General features: G+C 41.6%; 1 protein-coding gene across 2 annotated transcripts in view; it reads right to left on the bottom strand.

Moving 5' to 3' along the window:
• Positions 1–1,028: 1,028 nt before the first annotated feature.
• Positions 1,029–15,666, bottom strand: part of ANKFY1 (ankyrin repeat and FYVE domain containing 1) — a 32,287-nt gene continuing 17,649 nt past the window's right edge. The window contains exons 13-25 of one of the 2 annotated variants that reach the window (XM_042879448.1): positions 14,857–14,955; positions 13,966–14,119; positions 12,651–12,819; positions 11,229–11,347; positions 10,706–10,862; positions 9,254–9,454; positions 8,050–8,226; positions 7,467–7,614; positions 7,128–7,218; positions 6,117–6,241; positions 5,776–5,922; positions 5,215–5,305; positions 1,029–4,765 (exon numbers count right to left, since the gene is read on the bottom strand). In XM_042879448.1, the coding sequence (XP_042735382.1) occupies positions 4,633–4,765; positions 5,215–5,305; positions 5,776–5,922; positions 6,117–6,241; positions 7,128–7,218; positions 7,467–7,614; positions 8,050–8,226; positions 9,254–9,454; positions 10,706–10,862; positions 11,229–11,347; positions 12,651–12,819; positions 13,966–14,119; positions 14,857–14,955 (1,811 nt within the window). In that variant the 3' untranslated portion in view covers positions 1,029–4,632. The other variant, XM_042879449.1, reaches the window with a different exon arrangement.

Here is a 15,666-nt window from a genome sequence, read left to right as displayed (position 1 = left end):
TTCAGAATTCCAAATTATTAAACACTAGAATATTTTCTAAGTTCCCATCTGTCTGAGAAGCTAGATTCCTACTGAAGGCACCAGCTATGCAGCCTCCAAGCAGGTTTCATCATGCTTTATCCTTAAAACTGCTCTTCCCTGCAAATATTGTGTTAAAATGCTGAGGGGATGGACTTGATCTAGAGAACTAGACAAAAGTCAGTAAGCTGCTGTAAGAAAGCAAGGCAGATTTTAGAAACTGGTGGTGTTGCTTGGCAGGTTGGAAAACTAATTCACAGCTTATTCCTTGGTTTAGTTGGAAAGACAAGGGGAAAAAGTTTCAGTCTTGCCCCAGGAATGAGTCATTTATTAAGGCCAACAAGGAGACTCCATGAAATGCTCCAAGAAAATCACATTGTTTCTACTATCCTAATTCAAAACCTCAACTAAATTCTCCTGTGAAGGGGAAAACAATTAAACAGGATGAAGTAAAGAAAGCCTGCAGTTAATCAAGCTCACAACTCATCTCTGGTAGCTGCACTTTTTAAAATTAATTAAGACTAATGCATCACAATCTCAAAATGGCTCTGGTTGGTCTCACCACTGCTTTTTCTGGAGTGAAGCTGCAGCAATTGCACGCTCTTCCAGAGAGAGAGAGAAGGTGCCTGCCAGTATGTGACAGTGCACGAATAGTATGTGAGAGTCAGCTCAGCCCTGCTTGTCCATGTAAGTGCATCTGAGCTGAGCAGCTCTGGCCTGCAGGAAGTTAGGGCTTAGTTTTACAAGAGCTATAGATAAGTCTGCTGTGAAGCAATCAAGCTTTACACGAAGCACGAAGTAGGAGAACACCAGGCCTTGCCAGCCAAAAGAAGACTGTAACAACTGCACAACATGGAAACAGAGACGTAGGACAACTGCAGAGAATAAACTGCCATGCCCAATGAAATCCTACAACCCTGGATGTCCTCGTGGTCAGTAACAGCAGCTCAAAGCAGAGCAGCTGTCTCCACGAGAGAAAATACTTTCTCAGCAAGGTTTCCACCTCGTGATGCATTATTTAGTTATGCATTTTATTACAAGTAGAATTACTACACAACAAAGTAATGCATATTGGAAAAATACATTTTTACAATGACTCCAGACAAACACCGCAGATAAAATGCCATTGTTGTAAGACTTCCTTTTCTATTTCACAGAGGCTAGAAGGTTCAATTACCTGTTTAAATCGCTCATACAAGCTTTGAGTTAACCAAGTTTGCTGCAGTATTCAAACTCTGCTGGTTAAAGGAAAAAAAAAAGGAGTTGCCTACTAAGAAAAAAATCCAGCCTGGGCCTCCCATGTCGTTACATGTTAATTTAGAAGCACTGTGTGAGAAGTTGGATGAGCCATTGATCTCCAGCACAGGAAGTCATTAAGGCATCTGTAAAATTTAGCAAGCAGCTCCCTACGCTCTGTTAGTACCTTTAACGCTAACATTCTCACTCCACTTAGTGGTGCGAAGCAGTGATTACACCTTCAAAGAGATTCATACATTGAAGCTGAAGCCAGACCACATTTTGTGCTTGTATAAAAGTGCCGGATGACCGCAGTCAGAAGGAATCCAGACTCGGAACAAAAAGCTGCACTATGAACTATCACAGACTTTCCATGCAGCCCTGCTGAAGTGCCCAAAGCCTGCTCTGACAGCACTGCTTCCCAGGGACACCTTTTCTCTGTACCCTTCTGTTCAATCCTTGGCAGACTCAAGCCTCGAGTTAACAGATACCACTTAAAGACAGCAGTGGAAGAGGGGTAGGGTTTTTGGTCACAACTGCAGGATGCTACAAAAAGGAAGCGCATTTGCTGACGGAGATAGAAATGTGCTGACCACTACAAAATTACCAAGTGCCTCCATTCACAGTTTCTCCTCTGCAGTGGAGCATTGCCAGCAAAACTCCGAAAGAATCTGAGATCTGATGTTTCAGACCAATGCTATGCAGAGTGCATAAAGGACTGAGCCCCACCAGTTGCTTGGTGAGGCCAACGTCTCAAGCTGAAGTTTGAACTACATGAGGACTGAACGGGGATTTTGGTTCAAGTTGTCAGCTTTTCCCTTTTAACCCCGGCAGAAAGCTACGTAGAGTTGGCTGTAAGGAAACTATCACAAAGGCACTTTAAAAATGATCAAATTTGCTGTATTTAGTTGCTTTGAATTTAATTTAAATGAATGTCTCAGGCTGTGTATTAGTTTATCCATACTCAGAACTTGGCTCACAGACTTCAGTAGGAAAGATCAAGCTGGTAGAATATTGGCTGGAAAGGGCAAACGGAGCATTAAGTACAGTTCTCCAGATCCTTCCTAAAGTTTCAGGCAGTCCTACTTCTTACTCTGCTTACAGAAAAAGAGCAGCTAGCCAGTCTTAACCTTACGTTCAGTTTAACTGAGTTTTCATTAAGACTTTTAAAAAAAATATTTAAACAGCTGCTTATCCTGTTGGAATAGAATCCCTGTTCTCCTAACTCTTCCATCAGGGAAGTCACCAAAAAGGTGAAATGTAATTGCTAAAGCACTTAAATGTTGTGGAGCTTTCCAATTTAGATTAAGTCCACCAGCTGCAGCCCTAGGACACTCCTCTACCACAATGTTTAAGTCTGCAGCTCAAAGCCAGGAGAGAAGCTATCATGATAACATGCAGTGCACTGCAGTCAGGTATTCTGTAGCCTAATGCACTCTCTCCAGCAGTCTGTTACCCTTCATTGCCAGAGACTTGCAACCAATGTTATGTTGAAGCACAGAAAGACATTGACTAGAAAATGTTTTCCACAATCTATTCCAACAAGCTGTAGTGTGCAGTTAAAAGCTTCAGACACCATCATCTCCCACCTCATTCATCTAAGCATAAAATGTAACTGACATTATGCCAGAAATGTACCATTTATATTAGGAATGGTGCTACACAGACCATTTGCATTACACAGGCCATTCTACTGGAACATGCCAGCAGCAGACATAAAACAGTAAGGGAAATTTGTATTGCATCATCCATTACTCTTTTCTAGTGTTGAAAGAGTGAGATTCCAGTTATATGCATATTGGAAGATCAAAGTGCAGATCAAGTGAGACCGTGTGAAACTCACTGTGCAAATGATAGTGTTTATACCCTCCCCATCATTTCTTGTACAAAATTGAGAAAAAGCCTCAGGCAAGTCCCCTATAAAAGCAGCAGTCTGGTTCATCACCTCATCTCTTAGGAGCAAACAGAACAGTGTGTCACCATCATCTCCATATCAAACACTCCATTTACCAGTCTTTAAGTAAACACGTGCCAGTCCATGGAACAGAGGTAAGGAATGTCAAGTTCAGTCTAAACTAGATTGATCTCTTAGGATGAAGAAAGCCTTAGCATGGCACGCAGTTCTGCTTAAACACACATTTTCTTCTGACTGAAGCCTTTGCCTGCCAAACCACAACCTTGTTTATTAGCAGATTGGTTTCCTAGACAATGTGGCATAAGCATTTCACAGATTCAGCATGTTTAAGAGAACATGACCAGCTTAGATTAAAATACTGCAGCATAACCCAGAAGCCTGGCCCTCCACTGCCAGTTCAGAATCCTTCCCTCAACAACAGAGGCTTTATATTACAGGAAACCTCCACATACACTCCCACTGGCTGGCAATCCTGCTCAGACTGGACCCAGAGACACAGCACCTTCTGAGCTTACTGCCTCTCCTGCAGCAGTCAACCAGGGTCTCCAAACCAAAGGAAAGGGCCGCTCTCCCTCATGGAATTCATAATGCACTTCAGCATTTATTGCTGTACGGCGACTCAGACTACGTAACCAGTTTTAGTGTTTCTTCATTTAGCAGAAGCTTCGGCCCTTCAGCGCATTTAAGGTCATTCACACGAGTTTCATGAATTGGAAGGACTACTCATGGAGATAGGAAAGTGCAACAAAGTAGGCTTTGACAGCTCTAACAGGTATGAGCAAGAGTATTTTCTGGCTAAAACAGTCTTGCACTTCTCTTGAACATGCTAACACTAATGAGGAGGTATCAAGATGTGGATCTGCAATTCTGACTGCTTTGCATCAGATGTAAAGCTTTCTGTTGTAAGGCCACAATTATTGAGCTATGCTTAGGACTAACTCCCATTTTTGAAGAGTTTCTTGAAATGAACAGTGGTTGTAACAGCTCAGTCTAGCTTCACAACAAGTCTTCTCTACAGAAAGGGAAAGTTAATCTTTAAGACAAAGCAAAGAAAGATACCTGGTTACCCTGAAACTTAATGCCATCTCTACTAAGCAGCCTGAAAGCAACAGGACTTAATAGAGTTGCTCAGTGCAAAGCACCATCTCAAGGACAGACCTGTTTTACGTCAATTCAAAACACCAGCCTTTAGCTTCCACACCCAACTGCAACTAGAAGAAGATCTAAATTATTTTGTCACTTGGTTTCAACAATCCACTCGAATTCCTAGTGAAGTCTATCACAGCCCAACACATTTACAGTCATACAAAGTCATTTACACCAGAATATATCATTAACAGGGTCCTTAATTTGTTCAGTCTATTGCAGAAGACATGTATAGGCCTCCTCTTCCCTATCCAGAGGACTTGTAAGCAGAGCTGCTGTCAGGAACAGACTGGAAATCCCTTTACTTCCACAGCATACTAGGAAACTCCTCCCAGAGTCAGGACATCAAAGCAGATGTTGCAAACTCGAACTGGTTTGTTCAGATCAAATTTTATGATAGGAATCTCCTTCGTTGAGCACTTATGGCAGAGCAGGCGTCCACAGTGTCGGCTGTTGACAGAAAAGTGGTAGGACAGAAGTGAGCTCTTTCTCAGTGAATACTGGGGCTTTCATGCTCGATGTCCTTTCACAGTGATAACGTCACTGGAGCAGGTAGAGCAGCAACTGAAATGCTATTTTTTGTCACCTCTTTCAGAGTAAGTCAGCCCCACTAATGAATACAGGCACTGGAATCTTCTGCTATAGTTAACTTCGACACGACTTCTCACTTCCAGCAAATTGAGGAGAGTCTAAGTGCATTAACTGCTTATGATACGATTTTAACCAGACCACGAGTCAGATCTGAGCTACCTAACCTAGTGGAATATTTCAAATGGTTTACTGGTTATTCACCTACGTTAAAATGAAGGCTTCCTAAAGCACCAGAAGGAACAAGACTAGCTACATTTGGAATAGAAATCTGTTTCCTTGTAAGCACAGCAAGATGTGTCACACATTACCAGTGATGCTTTCTTGTTGTGACTCCAAATTTGGCAGTGCATTCGTAGCAGTTGGAGCCATCACACCAGGGAGGTTCTTTTGTCAGCATATCTGTTAGAGGTAAAAATGTAGAGGTAAAACATGTTTGACACCTCTTGAGTATACCATAATGTTAAGATAACTTTTTCCACAGTTTTAGGTGGCATTTAGTAGAATTAACTACTATTATTAGCTGACAGCTAAATTGTTATTGAAAATATATAGTCACTGCAGTGAATACAGCACAAGTTATAAAGTGGCATTGAGTTTTAAGCTACATCAGACCACTACACCAGCCAGCATTCTTCTTGAGCATTACCCTTCTGGAAAGATGGACAAGATAGACAAGGCTTCGTTGGGCAATTTTTCAGTTTATCATTAGAAAATGAGCATTTCTATCCTTCATTGAGAGCATTAGAACATTCAGAAGTTCAGCCCTTCTAGAATTAGTGCTTCTAAATTCAGTGCCCAGTGCTCTTACTTCCACCAAGGCATCTCAAATTAAGCCAAACCACTTCCCAACTGTAGCAAGCAGTACTTACCCAGTAATCTGAAGAGAAGCTGTTTTGTAGCAACTTGGTAGTTGAAGATATTGACTCCCTGATTATTGTTAACTCCAAGACGAGCGCCAGCTCTCACTATTGCACGGCACAAGTTGGCATTTCCCTTCATATATGCCAGTAGGAGCACTGGAAAATAAAAGCCAGATGCTTCAGCATCAACAGAATGGAAGTCTCATTGTTTTGCTCAATACAAAGGTAAGATCTTCAGTTTCAGGGCAATGTTTAAATTTTACTGTGTAATTACTGTACTACCACCTGTTAGTCCAGCTTAATGTGACTTGAGTGACTTTCAACTTCAACAGCTGTTCAGTCTCACCTACCTGTGTTTCCTTCAGCATCAGGTTTGTCTAGAGGATACTCTGGCATGCACTCCAAGAAGAGGTCACAGATGGCTGCTGCATTGTCTTTCCCATATTGTCCCAAAATATGCATTGGTGACTGGCCTCTAGGGAGAAGAGTTTATTATCCCAATCAAAGTCTGCTTGTAACTACACTTGTCTGATTCTGAACTAATTTTTGAAACAAGCTAACTTAATGAAACAAAGCTAAACCTGAGTAACTCAGTACGTCATGCACAACTACATACTTCATGCATGCCAAGAAGAGGAAGTTGTTTTCTACACTGCTTACACACAACACCGTCTGCAGTAGTTCAGTACTTCACAGTAACAGTTTAAAAATACAAAACAATATATTTGGCTTTGATTATAGAATCATAAAACTACAGAATATCCCAAGTTGGAAAGGACCCACAAGGATCATCAAGTACAACCCCTGGCTCCACACATGAGCGCCCTAATTTCAAACATTACACGTCTGGGAGTGCTGGCCAGACCCCTTTGAGCTCCAGAGCTCAACACCATCCCACTGCCCTGAGGAGCCTGTTCCATGCCCACTGCTCTTTAGTGAAGTACATTTCTCTAACTCCAGCCTGACCCTCCCCAATGCAGCTCCACGCCGTTCTCTCAGCTCTGTCACTGTAACCAGAGAGCAGAGATCAGTGCTGCCCCTCTGCTTTGCTGTGAGGAGCTGTAGGTCACCCCCAGGCCTTCCCTCAGCTGTGCAAACCAAGTGCCCTCAGCCACTCCTCATACATCTCGCCTTCTAGACCTTCCAGCACCTTTGTTGCCCTCCTTCAGGCACTCTAGTAGACTTATGTCCTTCATATGTTGTGGTGCCCTGAACTGCATGAAGTACCTGAGGAGAGACCACACAAGCACAGGGTAGAATGGGACACTCCCTTCCCATATCCATCCATGCTATAGTGTCTAATGACACCCGCACACTTGTTAAAAAACAATTTTTGAGGCTTATTACACTACACTAGTTACCTAATGTTAAAGGCTTCAGCATCTACATTGCATTCTGTGAGGAGGACCCGGATATTGTTCAGACGGCCGTGCATCACTGCCAGATGAAGAGCTGAAAAATAGGAGAGAAGCTTCAAGAATTTGAACCGTTCAGTGCCAACCGTGATAAAATAAAGTACTCCTTCTCTGCATTCCCACCTTCCTTCTCCAGAATTCCCACCAACTTTGTTTCCTTGGACTTTCCTTCTTTTTTCATCCTTGAGAAGTGAGCCCATTCAACATGAGCCATTCTCTACCACTGAGATTTTAGCAAGCCTACTGAAGTTCTGTACATCTACTTATGAAACTTCAGAAATTTACCATTGTTTCCATTTTCATCTACAGCTGCGAAGTCTACTCCATTCTCCAGAAGGACTGAACAAATGGTGGGCAAATCTTGCTGTGCTGCTAAGTGAAGAGCAGTCTGACGATGCTTTGTCAGTTCGTTCACCTGGGCACCTGCAAGCAGCTGTCAAAGATGCAAGAAGGAATATGTTCAAAGATGTTTTCCAGGGCTATGTGCCAATAGTTAATTTCTGTGAATGAAGTGCACAAAATTTCACTGTACAGAAATACTTTTAGGCCTCCACCCTATATGTAAAAAACACTATCACCAAGCTGCTACAACTTGTGTACACATTCTGGTCTGCAGCAAATACAAGGTAAGGTTCTTCTTTTAAACTGAGCCACATTACCTAATGATAGCTGCAAATCAAACGTGCTCACACACAAAGGCATCAGTGCAGCTCAGCTGACAATCTGAGCCAAGTGAATCTTATGTAAGTTTGAGTTCTGCTTTAGAAGTAGCACCACTTTCACCTGACTTCCCCAGCCTGGAAGCAATCTGCATTAAGGGGGAACAAACATTTCAAGCAGATGGGGAAAACGACTCCCCAGTACGTACCAGATTACGCACAATGATCTCTGAGCCAGCTTGCACTGCCAGGTGGAGAGGTGTTAGCTTAGAAGCATCCTGGACCCTAGAGTTTACATTAGCCTGTACACTTATCAGGAACAACACACTCTCGATATCAGAGTTCTGAACTGCGACATGTAGAAAATTGCGACCTTTATTATCTACCTGCAGAAGAAAGAGCACAAAATCATAACAGCTGTCACTTCTGTAGAACACAATTCCACCAAGAGATGCAATACTTGCTCACTCTGCCCAAGGTGGACTTTAGTCTTGTTCCTTTAGCTGCTTGGCATTACAGAACTACTGATATCACTATGAAGTAAGCTGAACTAAGAAATTATCAGCTGCATACACTGACTCTAGTCTGCTTCAGACCACTTCATCTCTAGTTTAACCTTACTGTGTCTTGACCACACTGGAGAGCATTACAGATAAGAGTCAGCTGTCATAGTTCACATGGGGCAGCAGTTAAGGACTGTCCCACTGAACTGAGTTTAACTTGAGGCAGTCCAGCAGTTAACAGTGCAGAAAGAAGCAACATGCAATCCTGCCACACTGATGCAAACTGTGAGCTTTGACTAAATATCAGGTGCACATTGTTAATTTTGGCTAATTTTGTTAATTGAAGCTGATATTAAAGCATGCTTAAAACTTGCTGTATACGTATCCATGTTTCAGGTGTATAAATGTGAGCACTGTATTAGTCACTAGTAATTAAACTTACAGCATAGGACAAAGTTCCTCAACAGCTGCCTAAAGTGCCAGACTACAAGTCTGAAGATACAGCTGGAGGTTTTATGGTTCAGCTGGACATCTACTGACCAATTATTTTAGGACAGAGTTTGTTTTGGATAGCTTTAGGAGGGCTAAGTCACATACACTGTGATGCACCATTACAGAAACAAAACACATGAGTATGTAAGTTTTCTCTTTATATACTTATGCACATACCTCAGCTCACTACCAACAAAAAGGTCTCATGAAAGACTAAGCTTTGATGTTCTCACTCACACAAAGCAGGCACACATTACAGTTTCCCAATAGATCCAGCCATAGAAAACTGGCTTCCAGGAAACACTGCTACATACAAAGCCTCAAAAAGGATAAAAAAAAGGATAAAGCAGAACTTGCTGGTGATACACGCCTGTATAGCAGCAAGAAGACTAGCATGCTTTAAATCCTTCCAGCTTACCTGCTCAGCAGCTCCTGGCTCCCTCTTCAAGATTGCTTCAGCTGCCTTATTATTTTTATAGGTCATAGCACATGCAAAGGGAGTCATTCCTTGCCTGTCACGTACATTTAGCTTAATTTCTGGATGTGAAATCATAAGCTGAATTATAACATTATGTTGGTTGCTAATGGCAACATGAATTGGAGTTCTTCCTTCTGCATCCTAGAAGGAAACCAGGAAGTTTATTATATGAAGATGCAGGAACAATAATCCTTCTCATCTCTGAAAAATAAAGGAAGTTTTTCAGTTTAGTGCTTGTGACATACTCAGCAAACTTCAACTGGGACACAAAACGTTTGCAGTGGGAGCTAACATCCATAGTGTAAGTGAAGCAAATTGTTACTTGCTCCTCCAAATCCTGTGAGTTACACAGCTTTTTAAGTTGCTGACAGCAATCAGACATTTTAGGGGCATTCTGAACATTCATGGCAGCAGCCAGGCATTGCAAGAGAATGCTTTCAAACTAGTATTAGTTTACATTTTACCTTGTAGTAGTAACAATACATAGAAATAAGTTTCTATCTGAAGGAACAACGTACAAACTATATGCAAACCTCAAGTATCATTTCCATTCAGTATGGAATGGATTATATACTCAGATTCAGTAGTACAGATGTTTCCCTAACCTGACACTCAGGCACTGGTGCTAAGTTTTCTGAAGGAAGCTAGACACTTTGAAGTTCACTCACTGAAAAATACAGGTGTTTGGCACTTGTGCTTTTGTTACGCAAAACAAGAAGCCTTATCAAAATCAAACAGTGTTTAATCATTTGTCTGCACCAATAATTAGTTTACAGCCATGGCAGCTTTGCAACTATTTGTTCAGTCCCTCAACAGCATCAGGACCTGGAAATGCTGCACATTCATTTCACTGGTAGCCATTTGCCATGCTCTTACTTAAGGATTACTGCGTGATCAAGAAGTGTAGCTCACAATTGCATCACCTCAGTTTACTTAATAAAAAATGTTTCACAAACAAACTAATGGAATCAAATATTCCAGAGTTTTACAGTTTAGCTGATCTCCTGCTTACTTGCTGCAGAATACAGCCCTGCTCCTGCCTTCCATTCACACTTTGGGCAGATGAGTTGAATTCAGATCATTACACACCAAAAAAACCCCACAAAGCACCAAAAAAAAGACAACCCTTGTACTACAGGAAGTTCTCTGCATCACCATTTTTCTTCAGTAGACTTCCTGACAGAACTGACCACGTGCATAGAAGAACAATAGCCATGGTAACAATGGACAGGAAAAAAGCAGAACTGCAGGCAGTCGTTGCATTACTTTAGTCATAACAGAAGGGCATTCTGTTTCTATGAAGCAAAATACACAGCAGAGGAATGTTCATTTTCACTACACCAACCTTAGAAGAATCAGCTTCAAAAGAAACTGCACCATTTTAATCCATACCTGAGCATTGACATTGGCACCAAACTCCAAAAGGCACTGAATCACTTCTTCTAGACCCCAGCAGGCTGCCAGGTGTAGGGGTGTCTGTCCATCATGAGCTTCTTCTTCTCCTTCTCCATTGGGACCTGGCTTTCTGGGACTATTCACATCACAGCCACTAAGAAGAACACAAGATGGTCAGTAAATTTATCCCAGACAAACAGAAGTAAGAAAGATTCCTACAAGAGCTGATTTAGTATTTCTGGTGCATCTTTTGTAAAGACAAGCTTCTGGTTTGAATCTGACTTCTGTCATCAAGAATACAATAATTTACATAACAGAAATATGTCTCTAAGAGTAGTAAGGCTCCCTTAAGTACCACTTATTCATCACAAGTCTAATTAAGTGTACACCTGTTACTGACTCAAAATAGTTCATGACAAGAAACAAGCACATTCAGCTTGACTGAATGAATTCAATGAATTCATCAGCAATTCACATACAAGCACATTCAAAAGCTTTTATTTTAGGAGGGAGTTCTGACCTGCGAATAAGAAAGCACGCTACTTGTTCACTGTTTTCATCAATAGCTCTGTGAAGAAGAGTCTGTAAGCAACCACTTGGTCCTGACCCCCAACAGGTTGAATCACAGCCATGTCTCACCTGGAAGGAAAAGCACAGTAAGGCAGTGAAGTTTGTTCTGCCTCCAGCAGACTCCTACTTCACGCAGTCCTCGACTGACGTTTCTGAAATATTACCCACAGAGGTAGAATTCGAGATCTCTTATCTGTTCTTGTGACAATTATCCAATTTCATGAAGCTATTTAATGTCTTCCAGCCTCATGTTTTATTGGCCCACTACATGATACTTCATTAGGTAGCATTTACTAACAATTCAGATACTACTAACTCACAATACTCTGAACAGACACTTCTTAGCTTGCTAGAAAGTGAAGTCACTGTCTCCTCATGACCAATTCAAAGCACCAAAACCAACGCAAGTAACATCAGCAGCTGCCTTTAAAAGTCTGGTCTGCTTCCTTCTCTTGCAATACATTCAGCTATACAGCTGAAAGGTAATGCTTTCTTTTGTGGAACTGTATGCATGATATTTGTATTTCCCTTCTACAGCACCACTTGAGCAGTGTGGCACTTCAGTAAGACTTGTTCCACACCATTTTACAAGCTATTTGCAGCGTTATATAAAAGCAGTTTAAGTGTTGGCTCTGTAAGCATGCTTACTCAACGCCAGCACAAGTGGCCAAGTACAGCTGCAAGATGCATTTTGCAGCTAAAGAGCACAGCTTTTAAGTTCTTGTCCCTACTGAGCAGACAATAACTGGATATCAAAGACAAACTTTTTGAGTAACCCTCTTTCTTATGAAGAAAACGTAATAAAATCTACTTAATTCTACTCCTTCCAAGACCAGCCTTTATGCAGCCATAGGTGGTCCAGGAAGAAACTTACTAAGCAAACCTCCATACATCTCTGAGCAAGTTTCTTCCTGGATCACTATACCTGAATAGAATCTGGTCTTAAAACAGTTAAGATAAGCCTTTAAAAGGCATTCTTGATAGAAATAAGATTCAATAAAAAGTACCACATGCTTTAAAGCAAATACACAAGGTTTTATCCAGGAAGATGATTATTATACAAGCCAGGCATGCTACAAGCTAATATTTTTAGCAGAACCTTGTCTTCCAGCATTAGGAATCAAGATAGCTTATTCTTTTTCTTTAATTATAGCATCAGTGAGGTATTCAGCTGCAGAGGTTACAGTGTTTATAAAAGACTTTCCAAGAAGAAATTAAAATTAAAAAAAAAAACAAAAACAAAACAACCTCTAGAGGTGATGTATTATAGGACAACTCCATTGCATGCATTTGATTTAATTTCTGTTTGTGAGCCTTTCGTTGCCAGCGAGATGCACAGAACCAAGGCTAAATTAACAACTAACAGTCTTACCAGAGTTGACGCAATATCTTCCAGGTTATTTTCTAAGGCAAGCCACAAAGGAGGATTTCCTTTTTCATCTGGCACAGACATATCTGCTCCCCTGGTACAAATAGCATCAACCACAAGAGGGAGCTGGTTTTTTATAGCCAGCTGTAATGCAGTCTCTCCATCCTGTGTTCTGAAATAGGTGCAGTTTAAACCATGTTACTGCATCATTAAAGAATTTGATGATCTCTGCTACAGTAATTTACAGACATAAGAATTATTGCCAACGTTTGTGTATTCTTGCTGCAGTAAGACTGTGCTCAGTCAAGCAATCCCACCACATTAGATATTTCACAGCAGCTATGCAGATTTCTGAAGTTTGAGACTCGGTGGTGTTCTTAGCTCAGAGTTCTCTTCATTGCCTTAATTACAGTCACTGTTTGAACAGAGTTCCCTTTGCCTACTATCACAGAAGGGAACAGGTTTATCTGTACTGCCTTAACACTCCAAACACTCAGAAGGCACTGAAGTTAGAACAGTTGTATTAGGCAGTTTGTCCCAATGACACTCATGAGGTGTAGCTGGCCAAATTTCAAAGACAGCCTGTGAGTCACACGTGGGCACATAAATGTCATAGTATCAGCTTGTCTACAGATACCTGTGGGCAAGTTTTATGTGAATCCTGTTGCTGGGACTACATCTAACCAGCTCAGATAACAGAACACGTCACTCCAACAAGCTGGCAAAAGAGACAGACTACAGAAGCTCAGTACCACGTCTCTAGGACTTGACATTCTGTTGCAGAGGGTTATGTTCTACTTAGGATCAGGGCGGAACCTCCCACTGTAGCCTCAAGAGGATGTATTGACTAATGGAGCTATATTTAGATCATATGCTCACATATGTAAACCCTCAGCTTTAACTAGAACTGCTGTAAGAAGGGCCAAATAAGTCATCTGAAATCAGCTTCAAGCCTTTATATAGAATTACAGAATATCTCGCAGTAATCAAATCCAACCCCTGGCTTCACACAGGACATCCAAAATTCAAACCCCCTGTCTGAGAGCACTGTCCACGTGCTCCTTGAACTCAGGCAGCCTTGGCACCTGGTGCCCTGAGGAGCCTGTTCCTGTGTCCACCACTCACCGGTGAAGAACCTTTTCCCAACAACCCAGCCTGACCCTCCCCTGACACAAACCCATGTTGTTCCTTTGAGCTCTGTCACCATGACCACAGACACTGGATCAGCACCTCTTCCTCTGCTCTCACTCATGAGTAAGGCACTCATTACACCTGCTCCTAAATATCCAGTTCAGTGTTACATCAGCGAAGACCTTACCTGACGTTTATATCTGCCTGATGCTCCAGCAGAAAGAGTGCACTCTTACTATCCTGTCTCTGTATTGCCATATGGAGCAGAGTCTGCCCGTCTGACATCGTGTCATTGATGGATGCTCCAGATCCAAGCAGCTGAGCTGCTATTGTGTGCATGCCTGAACAGTTAGAGATCATTAGTACTGTGCCTTCGCTCTCCAAAGAATAACAAAGACAAAAAACATGGAATGATACATGGCAGAGATTTTCCGTTTGTTTCTGCCCATCTAAATGTAACATCCTCATCCACAGCTGGCATAATTCTTCATACTATCTTGGACTTCCGTTCAACAAACACATTTGCTTTTGGTATTGCATCCACAAGCCATCCTAGTACAGTTCAAGGGTCATCAGGACGCAAACACTACCTGTTTTTCTACAAACCATTCCCTCTATGTTTCACAGAAGAAAGCATCTCCTAAATCAGCATTCCAAGTTCCAGTACACCTCATAGCTACCTAAAGTATCTCATCTTCCCTTTGTTCTAGAAGCTGCTTAATGCAATAATGCTGACCTTCATGGAATAAGCATGAAAAGACAACAAGCTGAACGCATACAAAAATTACTGGCAGTTCAGAATGGTACAATTCCATAAAACAGTACAGTTTCAGGCAAGAGGCTCCAAAAGCTATCCCCTACTGAACAAATGAAGCTGTCGGGATGGAAATCAGCAAGCCAGCTGTGAACATTATTTCAGAAGCTAAATAATTAAACAAAGCTCTCCCTGACAACTTTTCATTAGCAGCACAAGCCAGGCCATAAACAGTTTTAGGACTGTTTTGTCCCCAAAATAATCTTGTCCACATTGTAGCTTCTCTACCATAGGGAATTTCCATCTTGTTTCATAAGCACACACCTGTCCAAAGAGCCAATCCCAGCACAGTTTGGTCTCTTGAGTCCTTTAAACTAAAATCAGGAATGATTTGCAAGTTGTTGGTTGCATGAAGAGCATTAGCTTGGAAAAAAAGAAAAAAAAAGAATCATTGTTAACATTCTTGTATTTGAGACCTGCCATTGCAGACTAGGCTGCAGGCGTGTCTGTGTCACACTCTCAAGTACCACAGAATAATTTAGGTTGGAAAAGATCTTTTTAAGGTCATGAAGTTCTACCACCCCCCTAATACCAAAAATCCACTGCTAAGCCACATCCCCAAAAGTGGGCAGGAAGTTTACTCAGTTTGTAGGAGGTCTTCCTGAGCAAGTTACTTTGTTTCCATGACTGCTGATGCTGCCTGGGACAACCTAACATTGTCAACTGCCGTGACAATGCCACCTGATTTAACACTTACACTAAAAGCTACCCAACTTTCTGACTAAGAGAACCTCCTTCCTCATTATCTCTGTTTCCAAGCAGCTGCTTACACAAAGCTCTGAGAATGAAGATCTCATAGCTGTACCCTCAGAACACAACTTAGTTCAAGTCTATTATGTACAGCAGAAAATCTGGAGAGGTCAGTAACAGATTTAGCACAAGTTCATTTTCTAGTTCTAACAAGGAGGTGACACAAAATTCTTTAACCAATATTAATTGCTCTACACAAACAAGATACAGACAAAGAATGCTTGGTCCCTGGATGTGTTTAAAACCTGTTCAGTTGTGGTGCTCAGGGACATGATTTAGCAGTGGGTGGTTAGTTAGGGCAGTATGGATGGTTGTGGTTGGACT

This window comes from Lagopus leucura, unplaced genomic scaffold, assembly GCF_019238085.1.
Source record: "Lagopus leucura isolate 7727_CA_CO unplaced genomic scaffold, USGS_WTPT01 Super-Scaffold_100024, whole genome shotgun sequence".
NCBI lineage: Eukaryota > Metazoa > Chordata > Aves > Galliformes > Phasianidae > Lagopus > Lagopus leucura.
The sequence above is the reverse complement of the archived record's forward strand: the minus strand, read 5'-3'. Positions and strand labels throughout refer to the sequence as shown.